This window comes from Rhea pennata, chromosome 1 (assembly GCF_028389875.1).
Source record: "Rhea pennata isolate bPtePen1 chromosome 1, bPtePen1.pri, whole genome shotgun sequence".
Classification (NCBI taxonomy): Eukaryota; Metazoa; Chordata; class Aves; order Rheiformes; family Rheidae; genus Rhea; species Rhea pennata.
The window spans coordinates 90,290,846-90,309,830 of NC_084663.1; the positions used below are offsets into that span (position 1 = coordinate 90,290,846).

Genomic DNA, 18,985 nt, shown 5'->3' on the forward strand with positions numbered 1-18,985 from the left:
GGCTAAACACATCTGTAAAGTCATTTGAAACCAGTAAACTCAGCACTGTCAGGAAGATTTCCAGCAAGAGACAAGGATTTGGCAAAGCAAGAAGGTGAGAATGTGTGCATAACAAAGCTTAACACTGACCCAGCCCTTCCCCATCCCACCCAGTCTCAGAGACTGCATTTCACTTCACCTACCATCAACATTGTAGACTTTCAGGCCAGCCATGTGCTTGGCTGCACGGGATTTGGAGGCTGTTAACAACGTTGGGTTGTAGACTGTGAAATCTTTGTAGTAATTTTCCAGGACGACCAGTGCAGCCCGCTGGATGCTAGGGTGGGGGGAAGAGAAACAAATAAACAAGACTAAAGTCCCAAGAATGCAAAGAGATCTTTTGTTTCTTTTTAAAAAGTTGTATGGAAGAAGAAATAGTCATATTATTCGGAACATGGTTGTTACTACCATTAAATTGTTCAATACCCAGAATCCATTACTAACTACGGAGGCTCTCTCAGACCTAAAGTTTCATTTTGGAGATGTAAGAGAAATATTTCTCCCTTCACCTCAGTTTGAAGACAAGAGCAGAGCATAAATGTAAGTTTTAGGCTGCCTGCAGCATAGGAAAACACAGAACAAGAGCTCAGCCCATCTTGGCAGTATGGTAACTGTGATACAAAGGCCTTGCCTAGACTGAAAAGCAGAGCACCACACTGGTTTTGCTGTGGCTGGCCAGCCCAGATGGAGGGATCAGCTCAGTTATGGATGGTTTTCTCTTTGAGTCATTTCCAGCCTCACCTTGCAGTTTCTCAGATCTCCTCCATCCAAGCACTGACAAGAATCCAATCTTTTCAGCTTTCACAGCAAGATAACATCACTGCCTCAGGAGTACAGCTGCCTGAAAGCAAATTACCTCAGGATTTCTTGTTAAATCCCAGGGGAGGGACCAAATAAAGGATAGTGTCACTTCCTTCTTCCCTTTGAAGAGATGCCTCTACATAAAACTATGACACATGGCAGCAAAACAGAGTGTGCACCACAAGCAGGTCCTTTACAATCATTTTTACAACTGAGAGATCAAGAGATACGTCTATAGACACTGCTAGCAACAAATAGTTTTATCTCAAAAAGAGATAAAACTATGGAAAAAATGTAAAAAAACTTTTATTTATTTATTAAACATTTATTTAAGACATAGGTCTCTTCATATTGCCCTGGCTCCATGCACCAAAATAGCCTTCACCTGGCAGTAATAGTCTTAAGACAGCAAGTCACCAATTCAGTGACCTGGAGTTTGCCAAGAACCCACAGTTAATTTCACTTTGAACCCACAAAAATTATAAGAGAACTGCCAGCATATTTATTGTCAGTTCATTGTAAAGTTCACATTTACCAATAAAGCCTCTCATAAGAAAACCAATCAAGTACTCTTGCACATGTTATAACATAGGGGGAAAAAAAGTTAGAAGGATGGTAACATGAGAAAATAAATGTGAACAAATTAAGACCTAAATTCAATTCTCAGCATTGCCACCAATTCAATGTATTCTCTCAGGAGAGCAATTTAATTTTCCTGTGCCTTATGCTAATATTAACTTCTGTATCACACTCCAGTAATTTAAAAACATATACACATACATCCTGCACCATCCTATTTCTCCAGGTGCCCCTCGCCTGCTGATCTGTGAATTAAGTCCAGATTCTAGCCCCTCTACTAGCTTCTAGGAAAGAACAGGCTAAGACTTGTTCACAGTGTATCATTATTCAGGATTATGGTACAACTCTACTTCTTTCATTAGCTATATACCTTTACAATGATGAATTTAGCTTTTAAGGCAAATTCTGTCTTTAAACTGTCTGTTGTGATAAGCAGCGCAGAATCTAGCTAGAGGCCTGTAGCTAGTGGTGTCCCCCAGGGCTCAGTATTGGGGACAGTCGTGTTCAATTTATTCAACAATGACCTGGACGAAGGGACAGAGTGCCTCCTCAGCAAGCTTGCTGATGACACCAAGCTGGGAGGAGTGGCTGGTACACCAGAAGGCTAGCTGCCATTCAGAGAGACCTGGACAGGCTGGAGAGCTGGGCAGAGAGGAACCTCAGGAAGTTCAACAAGGGCAAGTGCAGGGTCCTGCACCTAGGAAGGAATAACCCTAGGCACCAGTACAAGGTGGGGGCTGACCTGCTGGAAAGCAGCTCTGCAGAGAAGGACCTGGGAGTTCTGGTGGACAAGTTGACCATAAGCCAGCATTGACCCCCTGTGGCCAAGAAGACCAGAGAGTGTTGCCAACAGCTTGAGGGAGGTGATCCTGCCCCTCCACTCAGCTCTAGTGAGGCCATATTTAGAGCACTGTTTCCAGTTCTGGGCTCCCCAGGACGAGAGAGACACAGAATTGCTGGAGAGAGTCCAGCATAGGACCACAAAGATGATTAAGGGACTAGAGCATCTACCCTCTGAGGAATAGCTGCAAGAGCTGGGCCTGTTTAGCCTGGAGAAGAGAAGATTGAGAGGGGATCTTATCAATGTATACAAATACCTTAAGGGAGGGTGTCAAGAGGATGAGCCAGACTCTTTTCAGTGGTGCTATGCAACAGGACAAGACGCAATGGGCACAAACTGAAACACAGGAAGTTCTGCCTGAATATGAGGAAAAAAGTCTTTACTGGGAGGGTGACAGAGCACTGGAATAGGTGAGAGAGGCTGAGAGAGGCTGTCAAGTCTCCTTGTCTGAAGATATTCAAAACCTGCCTGGACACAAGCCTGTGCAATGTGCTCTAGGTGATCCTGTTGGGGGGGGGGGGGGCAGACGATCTCCAGAGGTCCCTTCCAACCTCAACCGTTCTGATTCTACGATAAGCAATTCCATTTGAGCACTCAGTTACTGACATGTAACAAAAAGTTACTATTTAATCAAGGTAATTATGTTCCTTTGACAAAGTAGTACAGACTGACCCACATATACACGCTAACAGAGAACAAGTGAAAACTAATTTTTTCTGCCTGCTAAACTTCTGATTTCTACTGTGAATTTACTGCAGTTTAAAAACAAAGTTTCATAAAAAGTCATGTGGCAGCAGCATACAATTCTCCCCTCCTAATTGTGTTCAAACATGACTCAAGTTTTTCCATGTCAGCTTTCCAGGAAGAAAAGTGAAACTTAATGGAATTTCATCTCAAAAGGCAACAGACTTTGAAAACTAGACACAACTGAGAACAAAAAGATAAAAATAAAGAGTTATATCGCAGCAGTAGAAAATGTTTGGGAGGTGCTCCACTGACTGACCAGCTCCATTAGGATAAAGCACAATACATCCCAGGGGAGGAGAATAGTTCATTTTAAATTATAGGTATTTTCCCCAGACCCCACAGAGAATGTTATCATCAGGATGCCAGCTTTCCCCACATCCTATCTGTTCCGTCCCCTCACTAACCTACCAGCCTACCCCTTTCAGTTTCATTGGCCCATGTGTGTGCATATACACACAAATACAATTGAACCTTTACCTTGTAATAAGTGACCAACTTTTCCCTGAAAGCTAAAGCCCAGTTATTTTATACTGATGCAAATCCAGTACAGGTTCAATCCCACAAATTTATGACACCCCACCAGCACAGAGGACCTGCTCTCTAGAGATGTAATCCTAGTAAATTTGTCAGCCTGTATCTGGCTCCCATGTAGTCTACTACACACATGTTGAGTTAGGATGACAGCTGGGCTGAGCCTCTTCAAATCCTCTTTAAAAAAAAATTAAAGGCAAGATGCCACAGCCAAGAAAATTATAAGGGTCATAGTAATTGGCAGGGTGAGGGGAAGGCTGAATCAGAACCTCTGGGCCATGTTGCTCAACCTTTTCACCCACATCAAGGGGTGCCTCACCCTGCAAAGGACACAACAGCCAGTTCCACTCCACCTCGGAGCTGCAAAGCAACAATAGCTTCCTGCCTTGACCATACACAGCCGACCCCAGGCAGACTGAAAGAGGCCCTGCCAGCGACTCAATGCATTTGTGCAAGAAAATGAGCAATAAGGGGCAGGGAGGACCCTATGTGGAAGCTAAATAAGCATCCAAAGCAGTCCTGAGGAATGAGTGAGATAAGCAAAACAGCAAGGAAGCCTGCTATCTCCCAACAGAAGCTCAGCTCAGACTCAAGGTTCTTCAGGACCTTCCACTGCAAACGATCCCCATGGCTGCTTTTGCAAATTGAAAGCGAAGTGGTTGCAGCAAGCTTTTCCTCCCCTCACATGCCAACGCCAACTGGAGTGGAAAATGGCAGAATTCCCGGAGTCCACATTTGGAAGCTTTTTCCTTGCAAAAGTGTCTCAGGAGGAGTTCAGCATCATGTCATTCACTGCATTTGTTCACTTCACACTCCAGCAAATTAAGGTTTCCTTGTATTTGCAATTTTAAAGCTTGGGGAGAAGCAGGAGGGAGAAAGAACAGAAAATTTCAGTGCTTTACTGTCTGTTCAGTTACAGTCAAAGCAAGCATATTCCAAGCAAGTCCTACAAGTCCTTCCTTAAGTCCTACAAATGGCAACTGCCAGTCCAAAATATTTGGGTCACAGTAACACAAATGCCAGAGCAGTTCAGACTCCAAAATCCTGTAACAAAAACCTGTAAGGCCAGTGGCCTAATGGAATCTGAATTTTCCTCGTACAAAGTATCAGTAAGGGTCTACATTTGTTGATTTGTATTTTGTGTCCTTTGAGGATTCCCCCACCCTTTCTTTTTATTCTTAGGAAGGCCATGTGACAGCATGCTGCCAGCAGGGAAAGCAAACAAGCAGATCCAACAGAAGCAGTGTACTTCAGTGGCATTTGGCAGCAGAGAAACACAAAGTCCTTTACAAACAGTAACGAATTAACTTTTACAGGGTCTCCAAGGAAGTGGAGGAGGGGATTAAGTGACACAAAGGCAGCAACTACTGCCTTTTTTTTTTTTTTTTTTTTGCCCTCGCCTATCAAAAGGTAAGTCAGGAACAGTTCCACTTGAATAGCTGTTGCTTCATGGGATTTTGGGTTTTAAGTGCAACATTCTTGAACTCAGGTGCCCTTCTGGCTTCCTATTTGCAGCTTAAGACATAGCTACACCACTACTGAAACTGGCTTGTTAGAGGATTTCCAGGAAAACAAGCCATTGCTATACAAAAGCAAAGAACAAAGAAAGAAGCTTGGTTTACATCACCAAAATAATGGCATTAGGACATGCAGGTTTGTAAGAAAAATGATTTGGGGTCTTTTGAAGTGTTGAGGAAGAGGGGGACAGAGGAGAGACAGAAAGAAAGAATAGAAGATCACACTTGAATAGAAGTCACACTTGTGCGCACAAAGTGACCATTTGATACACTAGCATCAAATTCAGCAAGCCCCAGCAGCTGTCACTATGATTTTAGCAGTTTCATATTTTGCTGCTGAACTGAAAAAATAGCCTGCCATAGCATTATACCATCAGCCAGACACTGCTACCCACTGAAAGCAATGGAGTGCCTCACACATTTGCAACTGATCCAGATCTAAATACATATCCAGAAAGAGCTGAGCTGTTTGCTAAAGTATCCACTTCCTAACTGTGCTATGGAAGAAAGTCTTACAGCAGCAGAGTCTTGGATGAGCCAAGCATCTAAAATCCACAGGGCTAGTCAGAGAAGCCTGATCAGTGTTGTGATAAATAAGCGCAGAGTAAACCCAGGGTTATTTCATCAAATGGTTCCCAACACATAGCCTTCGTCTCCAAAGAGCATTCGCGAAGTGCTCCAAAACGGACACAGCATCCAAACAAAATGAGGTCTCTGGGCATGCCGAACACTTGCTACCACCAGTTGGGAAGCTTTGGTACCTCAAAAAGAGGTGAGCAAGAATAGCTAAAAGCACTCTTCCTTGCAGAGCCAGCTTTGAACTTCCAAGCTGTCTCATCTACAACTGCATCAAATTCATCTGCTCTGTGCGATGGATGCTCAGGTGTCCTGGAACAGGGAGCTACTCATCCACAGCACTTCTTATGCTCAGCTCATACCCAACAGGCTTAGAGGCTCAGAAAGCTTTTACAGCCTCCCAGATCTACCCTAAAATCACACCATCTTTCCAAGAGACCCCTTTCATCCACATACTCTTTTGCAAGGCACAGTTGGGGTTTTAAGGTGCCTGGTCCCTCACTACTCAGCTGTTCTTCCAGAACACTCAAAGTCATCAGGATTGAAGGCTCAGAAATAAAATTGGAAATGCAGGATTAAAATGCTTCCTGCACAAACAACACCCTTGCTGAAAACAGCAACAGAAGCTATTTGCACCACCTATACCATCCTCTAAATAGACTCTGCTGCACCCCTCTTCCCACCGTAACTACAAGTTGGCCAACACAGGCTGCCCAAACAGATCCTTTCCTGGCAACACTGCCAAACCTCAGGCTGTTTCTTACCAGCCAACAGAGCACAAGTGATTTGGCATTTGTTGTCCTTTCAAGCAGTTTCTCAATACAAGGTCCCAAAGAGGATCAAGGTTGCGCAGAAATGCTTTGTAACAGTGGCAGTAGTAGCAACACTTTAGTTTATAGTTTTGCCCTCTCAAGTAAACAGAAACTGAGCAGGAGTCAGAAATCAGCACAGATGCCAAGACAAAAAAGTCCTTCAGCAGCTGTGGCCAAACAAGCAGAGCAAAAAAAAATGCATTTTGATCACTGTAGCTACAACAGCATTTCAGCTTGGTATAGTAAAGAGAACAAGACCACAGCCCCTAGGAAAAGGAAAACCACATTTTCTTGTTAGACAACCACAACTGAAATCTCCACTCATCTGAGGAAAGTAAATAGAAATCTTGTGCTCCCTAATGCCTGCCCAGAACCAGGTACCGGACTACCAAGATACAGCAAGTTTGTTTTAGATACCTAAGTTTTGGCACTCAGTTAGGCAGAGAAGAGATTTGCAGGGTCAGTTCTTTAATCCTTAGTGTAGTAACAGGCTGTCTTGTGGCAGCAGCACAGCTCCTCTTGGTAACACTTTCATCGTACCCCAAGGAAGCAAAAATCCATTACTGGTGCAATTCATATGGAGCCCACGCAAGCACAAACACAGCACTGAAAGGATCTGCCCCAGAGTTTTCCAGCAGCTACTCTTCATCTGCTTGTTCTCCATCCCACACTTTTTTTTTTTTAAGGGGATTTAAGCTTTCCCCTACACTAGACATCTGCACGACCGCCACATTTTGCTGCAAGTTTAAGGTACAGTATTGTTCTAGATGGAAAAGCACTAACAGCAGGTCTCCACTTTTCTGCACCACAAAAAGCTAAAGTCATGTTTCATGAGAAACCAGAATCAACGCATGATCTGAGCAATACAGTCATTTGTTGCTAATACAGAAGAGACTTCAACTTAAAGGTTTCTGATGAGGAGTGGGGTGGAAAGTAGTGAGGATTCTTTTTTTTTTTTTTTTTTTTTTTTTTTTTTTTTTAATAGTAGCCTAACTACAGCCCTCCAATATGAACTAAAAGAGAAGGACCACTCTAAGCCTACCACAAACACTGGTATTAGCTTCCATTCCAAATAAAAATACTAGCACAGGAGTAGGGAAATTAAGTTTTTACAACAGGTATTTTTACAGGATAACATCATCATTTTTTTTTTAAATCCACTCCTTTAAAAGATATGATCCAAACAAACTATTTAATACCTCCCTAAAGAATTCTATAAAAGTATTCCCAGGCCAGTACTAAGAAGATGCTGTACAGAAGTATGAAGTGCTATGCTTTAGAGAGCAGCTATATAATCCCAGTAAACCCACAGACAGGCTCCCATTGTGATACTCCTTTCAAGAAACTTTCCAGCCTGACATTTGAAGAAGTTACCTGCTCTTTAGAGTGCCTGTGTGCCTGCTAGACATTTTTGCCAGTCACTTTTACTGGCAGAGTTTCCAATTCAGGTTGTTTTCCATCCATCATATTTCCTTAGCTTTCTATTATGACAGCTGAAGAAGGAAGCTAGTAAAATTAGTTAGAGCAAAACTTCAAGATACTAATGGTAGCAGATAGCAGGGAGGAGGAGAGAACAATCCTTTTGTTCCAAGAAAGGTCTGAAAGGTCTAATAAGAAGATTTATCACAGAAAGCAAGTCACAACATTGAGGTTAGATGCTGTGACAGCATTGCACACCTCTATTTTCCCAGTAACACAGTGAACATCTCATTTCACACTATAAATTGCCATGAGAGGCAAAGATGATAGGGGTACATGTTACCTCAACATCACATTCAATAGATAGAACGTGAAATAAGATATAAAACGGTACCATGAGTTTTAGTAACCATCGGGGTATCAGAGTACTGCTGGATCCCATAGGAGGCCAATCTGCTGGACTCTTTCACAAGACATAAACCTTCGTTGAGCCTAAACTAATTTCCAGGTTCACTGCATGCAATGTCAAGATGCCATATTACAAGGAGTAGGTTTAGGTAACTAGAAAGGCTGTCTTCCAGCCCCCTCTCAGGATAACAAATTCCCCTTTGCTTGCATGTGGCAAAGGCACGTTACAGGGATTACCTCGGCCCATCCGCTGAGAATAGTACACGAGTGCGCACTGAGAGCAGCGTGAGGGACTGCATCTGAAAGGGCAGTTTGTGAAAGGCCGAGCACGCAGCGCAGCATACCTCTCCCCAGATGCCTGGGGAAGCCAGCTGCCCTAGAGAGCAGGCTCCAAGGCTGGAATCTCTCTGAGATCTTCTGAGAGAAATCCTAGAAGAAGTTAAAAGCTGCTGTATTGACTCAAATGACAACCTGCATTCAAAGTCAGTTGCTCATAGCCTCCCATGCCAGTATCGCCCCTGCAGAAGGAGCAGTATGTGTGGGGGGTCGTTGTTTTCAAGCACTTACTCATCATACAGATACCAAGCAGAGTCACTAAATCCAAGTGATGCAGCTTATGGATTAGTCAATGGACATCAGCAGCTTTCAGACACTACTAGCTCAGCCTAGATTTCAACTATTTCCTTAGACACCAATAGCTATGTGTGGATGTCCCAACAGCCCTCATACTAAAGATACACATTTCCCTTTCAATCAGAACTAATGCATTAAAATAAGGCAAAAGTAGTGCCTTTGTGTAAGCAGAGAGCTAGTCCTTGCTACTGACACCTCATGGCCCCAAGGTCTGCCACAGTGCACAGAAAGGAGAGTAAAGCAGCTGCCTGTGCCCAGCCACATAACCACCGCATCCCAGACACCCACAGCAAACTGATCCAATGCCTGACCAGAAACCCACATCACAAGCCCTACCCCACACCCTCAGAAGCCAACAGCAATTGAATCTGACTCCAAGAGCAGTAGCAGCTGGATCAAAACACCAACTCAGAACTACTTTTTTTCCAAGCACACTACCAGCATATCAAGCAGACTGTCTCCATGCCACAGTTTTGCAAAGTGGCTGGGTGTCCCCAAGGGAGTTAGTGAGAATACTAAGTTGCTTATTTCAGAAAAAAAATCCCAACTACCAACTGCTCACACTGAAGCAAACCAAAGCTGTGAAAGGCTTCCTTTATCTATTGAGCAAACTGGCAAGCTGGGAAGGAGTGCACAGAGAAGAGAACAGAGGGGACAACTTAAGCAAAGAGATGACTGCAGCAGGCTGCTGCTGAGCTGTCCCTAAGAGCCTGCACAGCATCACAGACCCAGGTACAGGTGCACCAGATGGAGCATGAGTAAGCTGGCTGCCCTGGGTACCTCAGGGTGTTGCACCTGGCTGCCAGAAGCCCAAACGTGTGCCACTTGTCAGGACCCAACACTCCACTGACTCGTGACTCTTGTGACGCTGCTGAAGTTGGTCTTGAGGTGAAGATAGCCATAGTTGAGCAGACTGTTAAAGCCAGCAAGCCTTGTGGAAGGAGACCTGCACAGCTCAAGGTAATAGCTTAGAGTCTCCCCTCACAGCTGGCAGCCTGAATTTACACAAAATCTGCAGCAAAAATAAGCTGTCATGTGATATACAGTTTTCAGCTCAGCACCTTAAGGGACATGGCTTGGGGCATGAGTCCTGTCTCGTGTCTGGGCCACAGCTGCTGCCCTGAAGGCCTGCTGGGCAGGGGAGGAGAAACATGGCCATGGGACTCTCCTTTCCCTGTGGGTCAGCTGAGAAGCACACTACTGGCAGCGAGAATACAATACAGATTACAAAATGCTGCTCAGGTTCTGCGGGCAGACTGCACCAAATCCATACCCACTGGAGGCAACAGCACCGTGGCTACATTCACTGTAACTGGCCCTGCTGCCAGAGGATGCAATCCTGCTCATTCCCCTCTGCCTATGTCACAAATTTCTTCTGCCACCACAAGCATCCATAAACCTTAGGCAATAGAAGGAGGGTTAACAAAATTGTAGAAATTGCATAAGCATGGTTGGGGAGAAGACAGATACACACACACACACACACACACACACTACAATATCAGCTCCCTCATTCAGATCCCATGCAATCAGATAAGGCTTCTTTGGGAGGGCTGGGGGAGAACCAGATGGTTGGCAGAATAGTTTCTTGCAGCAGCATCAGTTGAAGAACTGTTGTGAAACTATAATCAAACATTTATGTAACTGAAGTGTGAATTACATGTATTTTTGAGATTAATAAGTAATCCAGCAGAGTTACCTGCACCTAATTCCATTTGCATAAGCTTCTACTGTTGTGCTACTGTCTCAGAAAAATTAGCAAGAGTTGATTAAAAAAAAAAAACTCAAGCAACAAAACCAAAACCCAAACCAAACCAAAGCGAACTCTTACATCAGTATTTCATCTCTAAAAGGAATTGTAAAACAAGACAAAAATTCAGTTTTGCTCCTCCTTCCTTCTCTTTTTCCCCCCTTGCACTCACTGGGATATGTTAGATAACAAGTAACATTAGCTCTTGAGTTAACAATTGTTCTTTGCAAAATAAAGAAAAAAGTATTAATGAAGGATCATTGGCCTCTTTTACATGTTTCCACAAACTTGAAGTTATACTGAGGATTTAAGGAGTTTTGAACAACTCTGGTGAGGGTAGAGGGATACAGAGGTTTTGTATGTGATTTTCTTTTATTTTTTTTTTTAATATGATCTTTCTTAAAAATGTAAGTGAATCAGGCACTTAGTACACACCCAGGTGGGGTGAAAGACCAGACTCACATAGCCCTGGTAGCCTCCAAAGACTCATCTAGTTTGTGCCCTGCTCCTAAAACATCTAAAAATTTTACAGCAGCCAGTGTACACAATATCCTGGATTCCTACCTTCGGTCTCTAGGATTAGCGCATCTGCAACAGTGACGTACACTATGCCTCCAAACAATCTAAGCTCCCCCTCCCCAATCCCCCCCAAACAAACAAACAACAAAACAAAACAAACAAAAAAAAAAACCCACAGATGCACACACACTTAGGTGTAGCAAGAAAAGTTAACAAGCATCCACATTCTCAGAAGACAATTTGAAGCTTGACTACGCATCACGTAAAGCCAAAGTGTTCAGATAGCTTACAAGCGCTCCTGAGGAATTCTCCCTGAATCGTATTAATAGTTATGAAGTAACTAAGGTTTTGGAGTCTGTTTTTTAATGAAAGCTAAGAAATGCAACTTTATTGCAAGGAATTAACAATAGAAAGTGTCAAAAGCTTATACTGACAGCAAAACCTTGGTGCAATAACAGGTCTTTACATATGGAAGATGCCTATTTGCTGCAATGAAAAAGCAATATTCAGCTCTTGTTCTAATGACAGCCAGGCAAACCACTCTCCAGGAAAGTGGATCACCCCATACTTGACTCCCAGCAGGGGACAGGATTAATGGGGCCTGACTTTGAATGCAGGTTGTCATTTGAGTCAATACAGCAGCTTTTAACTTCTTCTAGGATTTCTCTCAGAAGATCTCAGAGAGATTCCAAGAAATTATTCCTGGCTGAATGGGGCTCTCAATCAGGATGATGCAACCAAGATCTGAGCTGTGTTTCAAGCCGAATTTGAACAGATTTAGTTAACTCATTTGCTCATTTGGTCAGTGTGACAGAGGAAGCTGCTACAGTCATAGCAAGATTTCACTGCTTTTGTTCATGTACTGAGCACACATCCAGATACTCGTCCCACTGCAGTTTGGCATTATTTCAGTACCAGGCTGCATGCATGGGCCTGAAAACCCAGTATTGATAATACCCAGCAGCAGGCCCTTGCTCAGGGAGGAACATCAGCTCACAGGAACTGGAGCCCAGCCCTCTTTTTCATGGCACCCCTTCATGGGCGAGCCAACACTCCCTGCTCCACCCAAGTTAGCTTTACCCAAGGAAAAGCAGTTTCATTTTAAAGTCAATGCTTGTTGACTTTACAAATGCATTCCACAGTTTGGAGCTAAGCAGCCTCAAATCTATCCCCCAAAAGGCTGCAGTGACTCTTCAGAGACTTAAGGAATACAAACCAGGGTCAGTGCCTTCTCACAGCAACTAGGGTCCTTTGTGACAAAGCCTTGCTGTGCTGTCAGCCAGAACAGTTCTCCTCAAAGTTTCAGCCTACATCCTCACTTCAGCTAAACTACGTAAGATGAATTTAAGCACAGTAGTATAGGTAAAGGGATAAATGCTTGAAGGGAGAAATCGAGTTGTAACTTAAAATATTGCCCTCAGTTTCATGGCGCAGAATTTTCTTTTACTACCTAACTCCCTATTAATTTTTTCCTTTAGGGTAAGGTCAGGAATTAACTTCCAGTCTTCTTAGACATATGATTTGGGTTGTGCTCTATAATTGGGAATTTACAGTTTACTGCACACTTAAAAACTAAGCCCCCTCCATTCCCCAAAGGGCACATAGCTCATTCCTTTGCTGAGTATTTGTATTTCATCATTCACCACAAGAAATGGATGTTGAAGGTTAAAGGGTGTGGATTTTTTGCAGCGTTTGAAGACACTTTTATCCAAATGGCCACAAAATTCGTTCAGCAGCTTAGAGAGACCATCTGTCTCTGTGGGTGGTACACATCAGCAATTTGGAGGGTACAGACAGCTGGGAGAAAAGCAAAAATGACATGACAAGACCCTTAAGTATAGAGTAGGCTGCAGTGCATGCTGTTCTTGTACTTTTGGGCACTGTTGGTTTTGCAAGAGCAAATCAAAAAGGAGGAATAATCCTTGCAGATGAAGCCAACGGCATTTCCTCCACACCACCTCCTTCAGAAGGACAAAGCCCAGCAGCTCTCTGTCAGAGTGCAAGTAACACTGCAGTAGCCAGGAGAATTAATAATTGACTGCAGGCCCTTCACTTACAAGTACACTTTTCAACTTTTAAAGTATTAAGTATTCCAAAAATGTGAGACCACTCCAGGGTATAACAATCACCCTGCGCTACCAGCCTTTGCTGCTTGGTGCTGCTACAGAAGCAGAATGCAGCTGTTACCTGGGCTGTGTTCTAGTGTGCTCAGCATTACATTCCTCTTGTAGAGAGAAACGGGAAAGGTTGTGTGGGGATATGTGCAGGGGCTGGCAGGAGGAAGTATAAATGCACCCTGATCTTCTGAAAAGTAAAGTTGATGAGCCCATTTCAGCTTTATAATATTATTTTATTGACACATCTGATTTTAAATCGAACCTAACAGAAGGTTCCCCCTACTCATAGCAGAGATACATACAAGAGTGAGCAATATAACCAAGATCAAACAGAGGGGAAAGAGGCAGGAAGATGACCTTGGACACTTCAAGTCCCTGAGCTCTGTCACTCCTAGCAAAATAAAGAGAAGGTCTAAGTGTAAAGCCATGTGTAAAACTTTCTGAAGTGTGTACACAGAAAGGAAAAAGGCTAGGTAAACATGCTCCTTTCAGAAGAACAGAGCCCTCCTAGGCTTTGGAGACAGACTTCACATCACATATAGCCACATACTGATGGTCTGTCCTAGACTCTTTCACCTTCCCTCTGTAATGAGAGGCACCTGGCACTCCCGGACTCTGCTGTTCACTACTGCCACCATTAAGCACCATCTTAAGGAGGTATTGCTCCAGCCCAAGCAAGAAGTCCTAATTAGTCTTTTGCTGACAACACATTCCATGCACCATCAAACAGACCCTCATAAAACAGAATCAGGCACTGTTCCCATAATTCATCTCAAGCATCAAAGGAGCCTGTTCCCTGCTCTGCAAGAAACAGGTAAAGTTTTTTCAGAGCTGGCTGGAATTCACGTATGTGATTCCATTAGTATCCTCATGGCAAGAGCAACCAGGAAAACTGCTTTCTTCTGTGGCACCATCCTCCTAAAGGCCAGCTGGCAGACAAAACGGGAGTGGAGGAAAACACAGCTAGTGACTAAGAAGGACTAAGAATGAGGTTGGAAGTTTTTTCTCCATAAAGTTGTTAATAGTTCAGCCCCAAGCCAGAGCTTGCTTCCCTCAGATAACTACTCCATGGTATGGGACATTTGAATGGTCTAATGCTCAACTGCCCATACCACATAACTGTAGGCAGTGAGTTCTGCAAGCTCAAAGCATAGAGGCACAGAAAAGGGGCCCAGCCTTGGAGAATATCAGTTGCAAAAAAGTAGACTCTTGCTGGGAAGACGTGCTTGGAGGTCCTAAGTCTGACACTTAGGAGTTAGTGCTAGGAAGCTGCTCTGGAGCAGACAGCTCAGTTTCTTCAGGAGCTTCACATCTGCAGATGCAGTTAACACCCATTTAGCTGGATATTCAGAATTTCTTGGGAGTACAGCATATTTAATGGTGGCACTCATCAGGTTTTGTGAAGAGGGGGAAGGAAATTCATGCGCTCACCCTGCTGCCTCATGTAAACAGCATAACAGATTTCAGTACTGTAAAAGATGCATTTGGGAAACAAGGCTACTTTCACACAGGCTAGAGGCTTTAGTGACAGAACTGATGTGCAAAGTAGTTTATGGTACACACTCTTCTAGGAAGCTCATATAATCAAGGCAGTAGGACAGATAAGATGTTTTGCTACAAAACAAGGTAAAAACCCACCAGCTCCATCTCTTTCATTACAGTGTTTATAACTGTGAAAGATAGTGAGGGTTAAGGAAATTCCATGGAGAAAGGAGGGCCAAGGCAATTCTTCTAGCCCCTGGGAATGAAGCCCAAGCAAACTGTGTGTGTACTGCAGAGTGTAGAAGGAAGGAGTGCACAAGCCCAGAATGCCAGGTACAGCATCACACCAACGTATGCCAGTGGTCCTATTGCTCAATGGCCCATGCCACACAACCTTGGACAGGAAGTTGTAGTAGCTCAAGAATGGGAAGATGCAGAGTTCTGCAGTCCCACCTCTGACCATCTGACGAACGTGGTGCACGTTCTCTCACCAGAACATAGCATGATTATGGCAGCTCCTGTCCCATGCAAGAGATCCAGTTTGCTAAACCAGTGGTTACGCTGATGTATTTTACCATGCAGGAGAACATAAGGAAAGCTCTCTGTATATGCCATGAAAGCTTTCCTTTTTGTGGAATAGGGAGATTTTATGACAGTACAGTCTAGAGAACAGGGTTGACACAAGTCCAGGTAAGAGTTCTCGGAGCAGCTCAAATATTACACCATGTGTTCTTGCTAATTAGAAAAATGTCATCCTCAGTAGGAGAGGTATATTTGAACACCACCTAGCTGCTGCAAGATCAGATACCTAGCTCTGGGAAAGGCTTACAAACACAAGCTATGGTATGAAAAAACTTCTTTCCAGTCTTTAGCTTTGTGTTCACTCCTGCTACCTTCCCTGCTCTTGCTAAGCACCATGGCTCCAGTGGAACCGAGGGACACATAAAAGAACTTATTAATTATGTCAGTAAATACTGACAGCCTACAGATCAGTTTTACAAGTGACAGGTTCTCGATATACAAGACTGCTAACCCTAAAGAGCCAGATCAGCAGAGGCATCAGCTTCCACTACATAATTCTCTTACAGTTCCTGGTCTGTATTAAAGGTATATGGGTGAGCATAACCTGTGAGTCAAGCACCTCAAAGAGGCAGCAGAGTAGCTGTTTCAATTCAGCTGGGTGACAGGCTCCCCTTCCAGTAAATCTGTTTGTGCATTTCCTCCATTGGTGCACCTACTTTCCATGTTCATAAGCACGTACCTGCTACAGGATTCTCACTGAGAATCTGAGATACAGACAACTGCTCTAGTGAGGTTCCAGGCTCTGCAGAGCCATATACCAGTTTGAGGAAGCACCTGTCCCTTTCTTGAGGTTTTAAACCACAATTCAGCAAATGTCTACCCAAATGCAGATACCTTGCAGAGGAACAGGCAATGCTAACAGACTTTGTTTATACGCAGTTAGTATTTCTGAGTGCAAAGCTTCTCTTATTTAGATTAGCTTCCCAGACAGGTTGTTCATAAAGGTAAACCTATGCCAGGGAGAATGGAAAAAGCAGACTGGATCCCTCAGTGCTTCGTACAGCCCAATACATGAACAAACTGTCATGAGTCTTCACCTCACATTCCCACTTAAGAGAAAGAGGTTGGAGACTATACCAGGGCCTAACACTCCAGTCTATAAGTATAGATCAGTAGTTACCACGTGCATTTGAAGCCATTCATTTTCCTGAGGTGTCTAGACTAGCAGTGCTCTAGGGTGGGGAAAGACAATTTGCTGGAGAGGAAAAGAATACCTTTAGCATCCAAATGAAAGGACAGAAGAGTTTTATCTAACAGTGTCCTTCCTACGTAATTTCTAAGCCATCCATAAGGAACTGAACTGTGAATGACATATGCTGCCAATATCCCTATCCACAGGGCTTGCAAATCCAAGCCTCAGCTCAAACTATCAATGTCTCAACAGAAGTTATCTACTGCCTCTGCCACTACTTTGTCTCCCTTTGTTCTTGCTTCCACAAATCCTGCCAGCATCCCCACCTTACATTTTTCCAGGTCTTCCTTTTATGTAAGAGGTACCTACTCTTCCCTCCTTTTTACACATACATATCACCATAAAGTATTCCTGTGTGATGTGATGGACTGGTATTCCCTGTGTCCCTTTTGGTCCTTCCACCAGAAGCAGCCACACAGTCAGTAAACCGAGATTCAGCATGACTTTCACAGAGACTCCGATTTAATTTTTCTTTCTTCCCCCCACCCTGAGTCACTGCCAAAGGGAACACTCATTTACGCAGTCAAGTCTCCCAAAAGAAAATTTACAAAGTGCTGGGGGTTGAACGAAGCCAGTCTATTAATAGGTTAATTACAATATGAATTTGAGCAACTACTCACAGATATGCTTACCCTCCTGGACCTAGCACCCTCAGGGCCAGAGTGGAATACCTAACTCAGTACATTTAGCTTCTTAAACTTGGAGCCAGAGAAGGTGGAAAATCTTCTCCATATTCTGCCTGGCAAAAAGTTTTTCGAAAGGGTGACTGATCTCTTCCCTTTTCCTTCAAAAAGGGTTTTCTCCTCACACTTAAGTAGCAACTCTGTGCCCCATTGAGGAAAAAAAATTTTTTTTGAAAACCACTAGTTTGGATTAAAAGGCTGATGTCAGCAATTTTGCTATGAAAAATCTGGAGTAGGTCTGAGAAGCAATACCAAACAAGAACATCTTGAGAGCCTTCTTGCTGCCAGAGTATGAAGTACACTGGGCTTTTGAGGAAGGGGGACTCCATGGAGAGCCAGGAACCAAAACTTTTAGATTTGGAAGCTCTAAGAGGACAAAAGGCAAGACTGAAAAGTTTGGTATTGATTTTGGGAGGCAGTGAGATTTCTATGCCTGCTAAAGCACACTTTCTCCTGTGAGGCAGTAGCCAGCAACCTACCTGATACACCTTTAGAAGTACTGGGATGAGGCAAGCACAGACTGTGGTGAATGAAAAGAGCCCCAAAGCAGTAACAGCTAGTAGATATATACCCTCTCATAGTTATGACCATCTCTGCAGCACACATTGAAGGAAGACAGAAGAAGCAGCCTTGCATAATCCATACTGTCCTTGCTCATCTCCACATTTTTCCTGCCCAATGCTTTTCACCAACAGACTTTGTGTTCCAATCCAGTGCCTCAACCAGATGGCCAACCAGACAGAGGCAAGCCTCCTGTGACCCTGGTTAACATTTCATGGACAAGCACATCAAGGCCTGACTAAAATCAGGCTACAAAGATGTTTGAGTTTGTGACTTTCTAACATTTTATGCCTCTTCTGAAGACTTAGGATTATGTTCCGAAGGAGATACCACTTTCATAATCTTCTCACAGTGTTTATCGTACGAGGGCCAAATCTCATATTAAGCCCAGCAGCTCTTAGGATTTACACACAAATAACTCTCCTCTGTTGCTTTTAGCAAAAGGGAGGGAGAGAGGGAGAAAATTAGTCCTCTCGTAGCTGGAAGACATTTGGTCTCTAATCAAATCTTCACAGTTCCACCTTTACGCTAACACAGACAAAAAAGCAATCCACGAGCTTCAAAATGTGTTTCCATACATGTTAGACTCATCTGCCAGAAACCAAGGAAAAAGCAGTACTAGTTTACTATTACTAGACACAAGACTCTGAAGCTCTTACATTCTGCAGGATTTGGGTTCAATGTGCCAAATAAAATTGCAATCAGCTTGCCAACAAATGAGAAGTTGTGAAATTAAAGATGTATGAAAAATTAACAACTCTCTGCTGCCCTCACATCATCCAAGGCATTTCAAATACCTCGCTGCATGGAAAGCATTTGCAAGAACACTGTTCCTAACGTGTGCTATAAGTCTGTAGGCCTTGATTCTCCAGAGGTTTAAAACAAGCTCTTTGACTCAGATGTTAAGATTACTTACACTGTTAAAGCTATGTATGTAGATATTGGCAAGAGTAGAAGCTTAATTCCTCTGAACACAAACCTGCAGTCTAGTACCAAGCAACCAGCCAACTCTCTCAAGCCAAAACTACACATTGCATACATAGGTATGTATACACACACACTCTGAACTTTTCAGTGCAGTATTTACTTATGAGACAACTGCCCTCACACACTTCAAGATACAAAGTCCTAGCACAGGGTAACTCTTTGGCAGGCCTCTTCCCATCTTCCTAGTCCAAAAGGCTGCTACTTACTAC

The 18,985-nt window shown here is 43.5% G+C and overlaps 1 protein-coding gene across 1 annotated transcript in view; it reads right to left on the minus strand.

Moving 5' to 3' along the window:
* The window catches only part of VANGL1 (VANGL planar cell polarity protein 1), a 44,646-nt gene that overhangs the window by 9,947 nt on the left and 15,714 nt on the right, over positions 1 to 18,985 (minus strand). Inside the window, exon 5 of the mRNA XM_062595231.1 lies at positions 183 to 316. Coding sequence (XP_062451215.1) covers positions 183 to 316 — 134 coding nt within the window. The remainder of the gene's footprint in view (positions 1 to 182; positions 317 to 18,985) is intronic.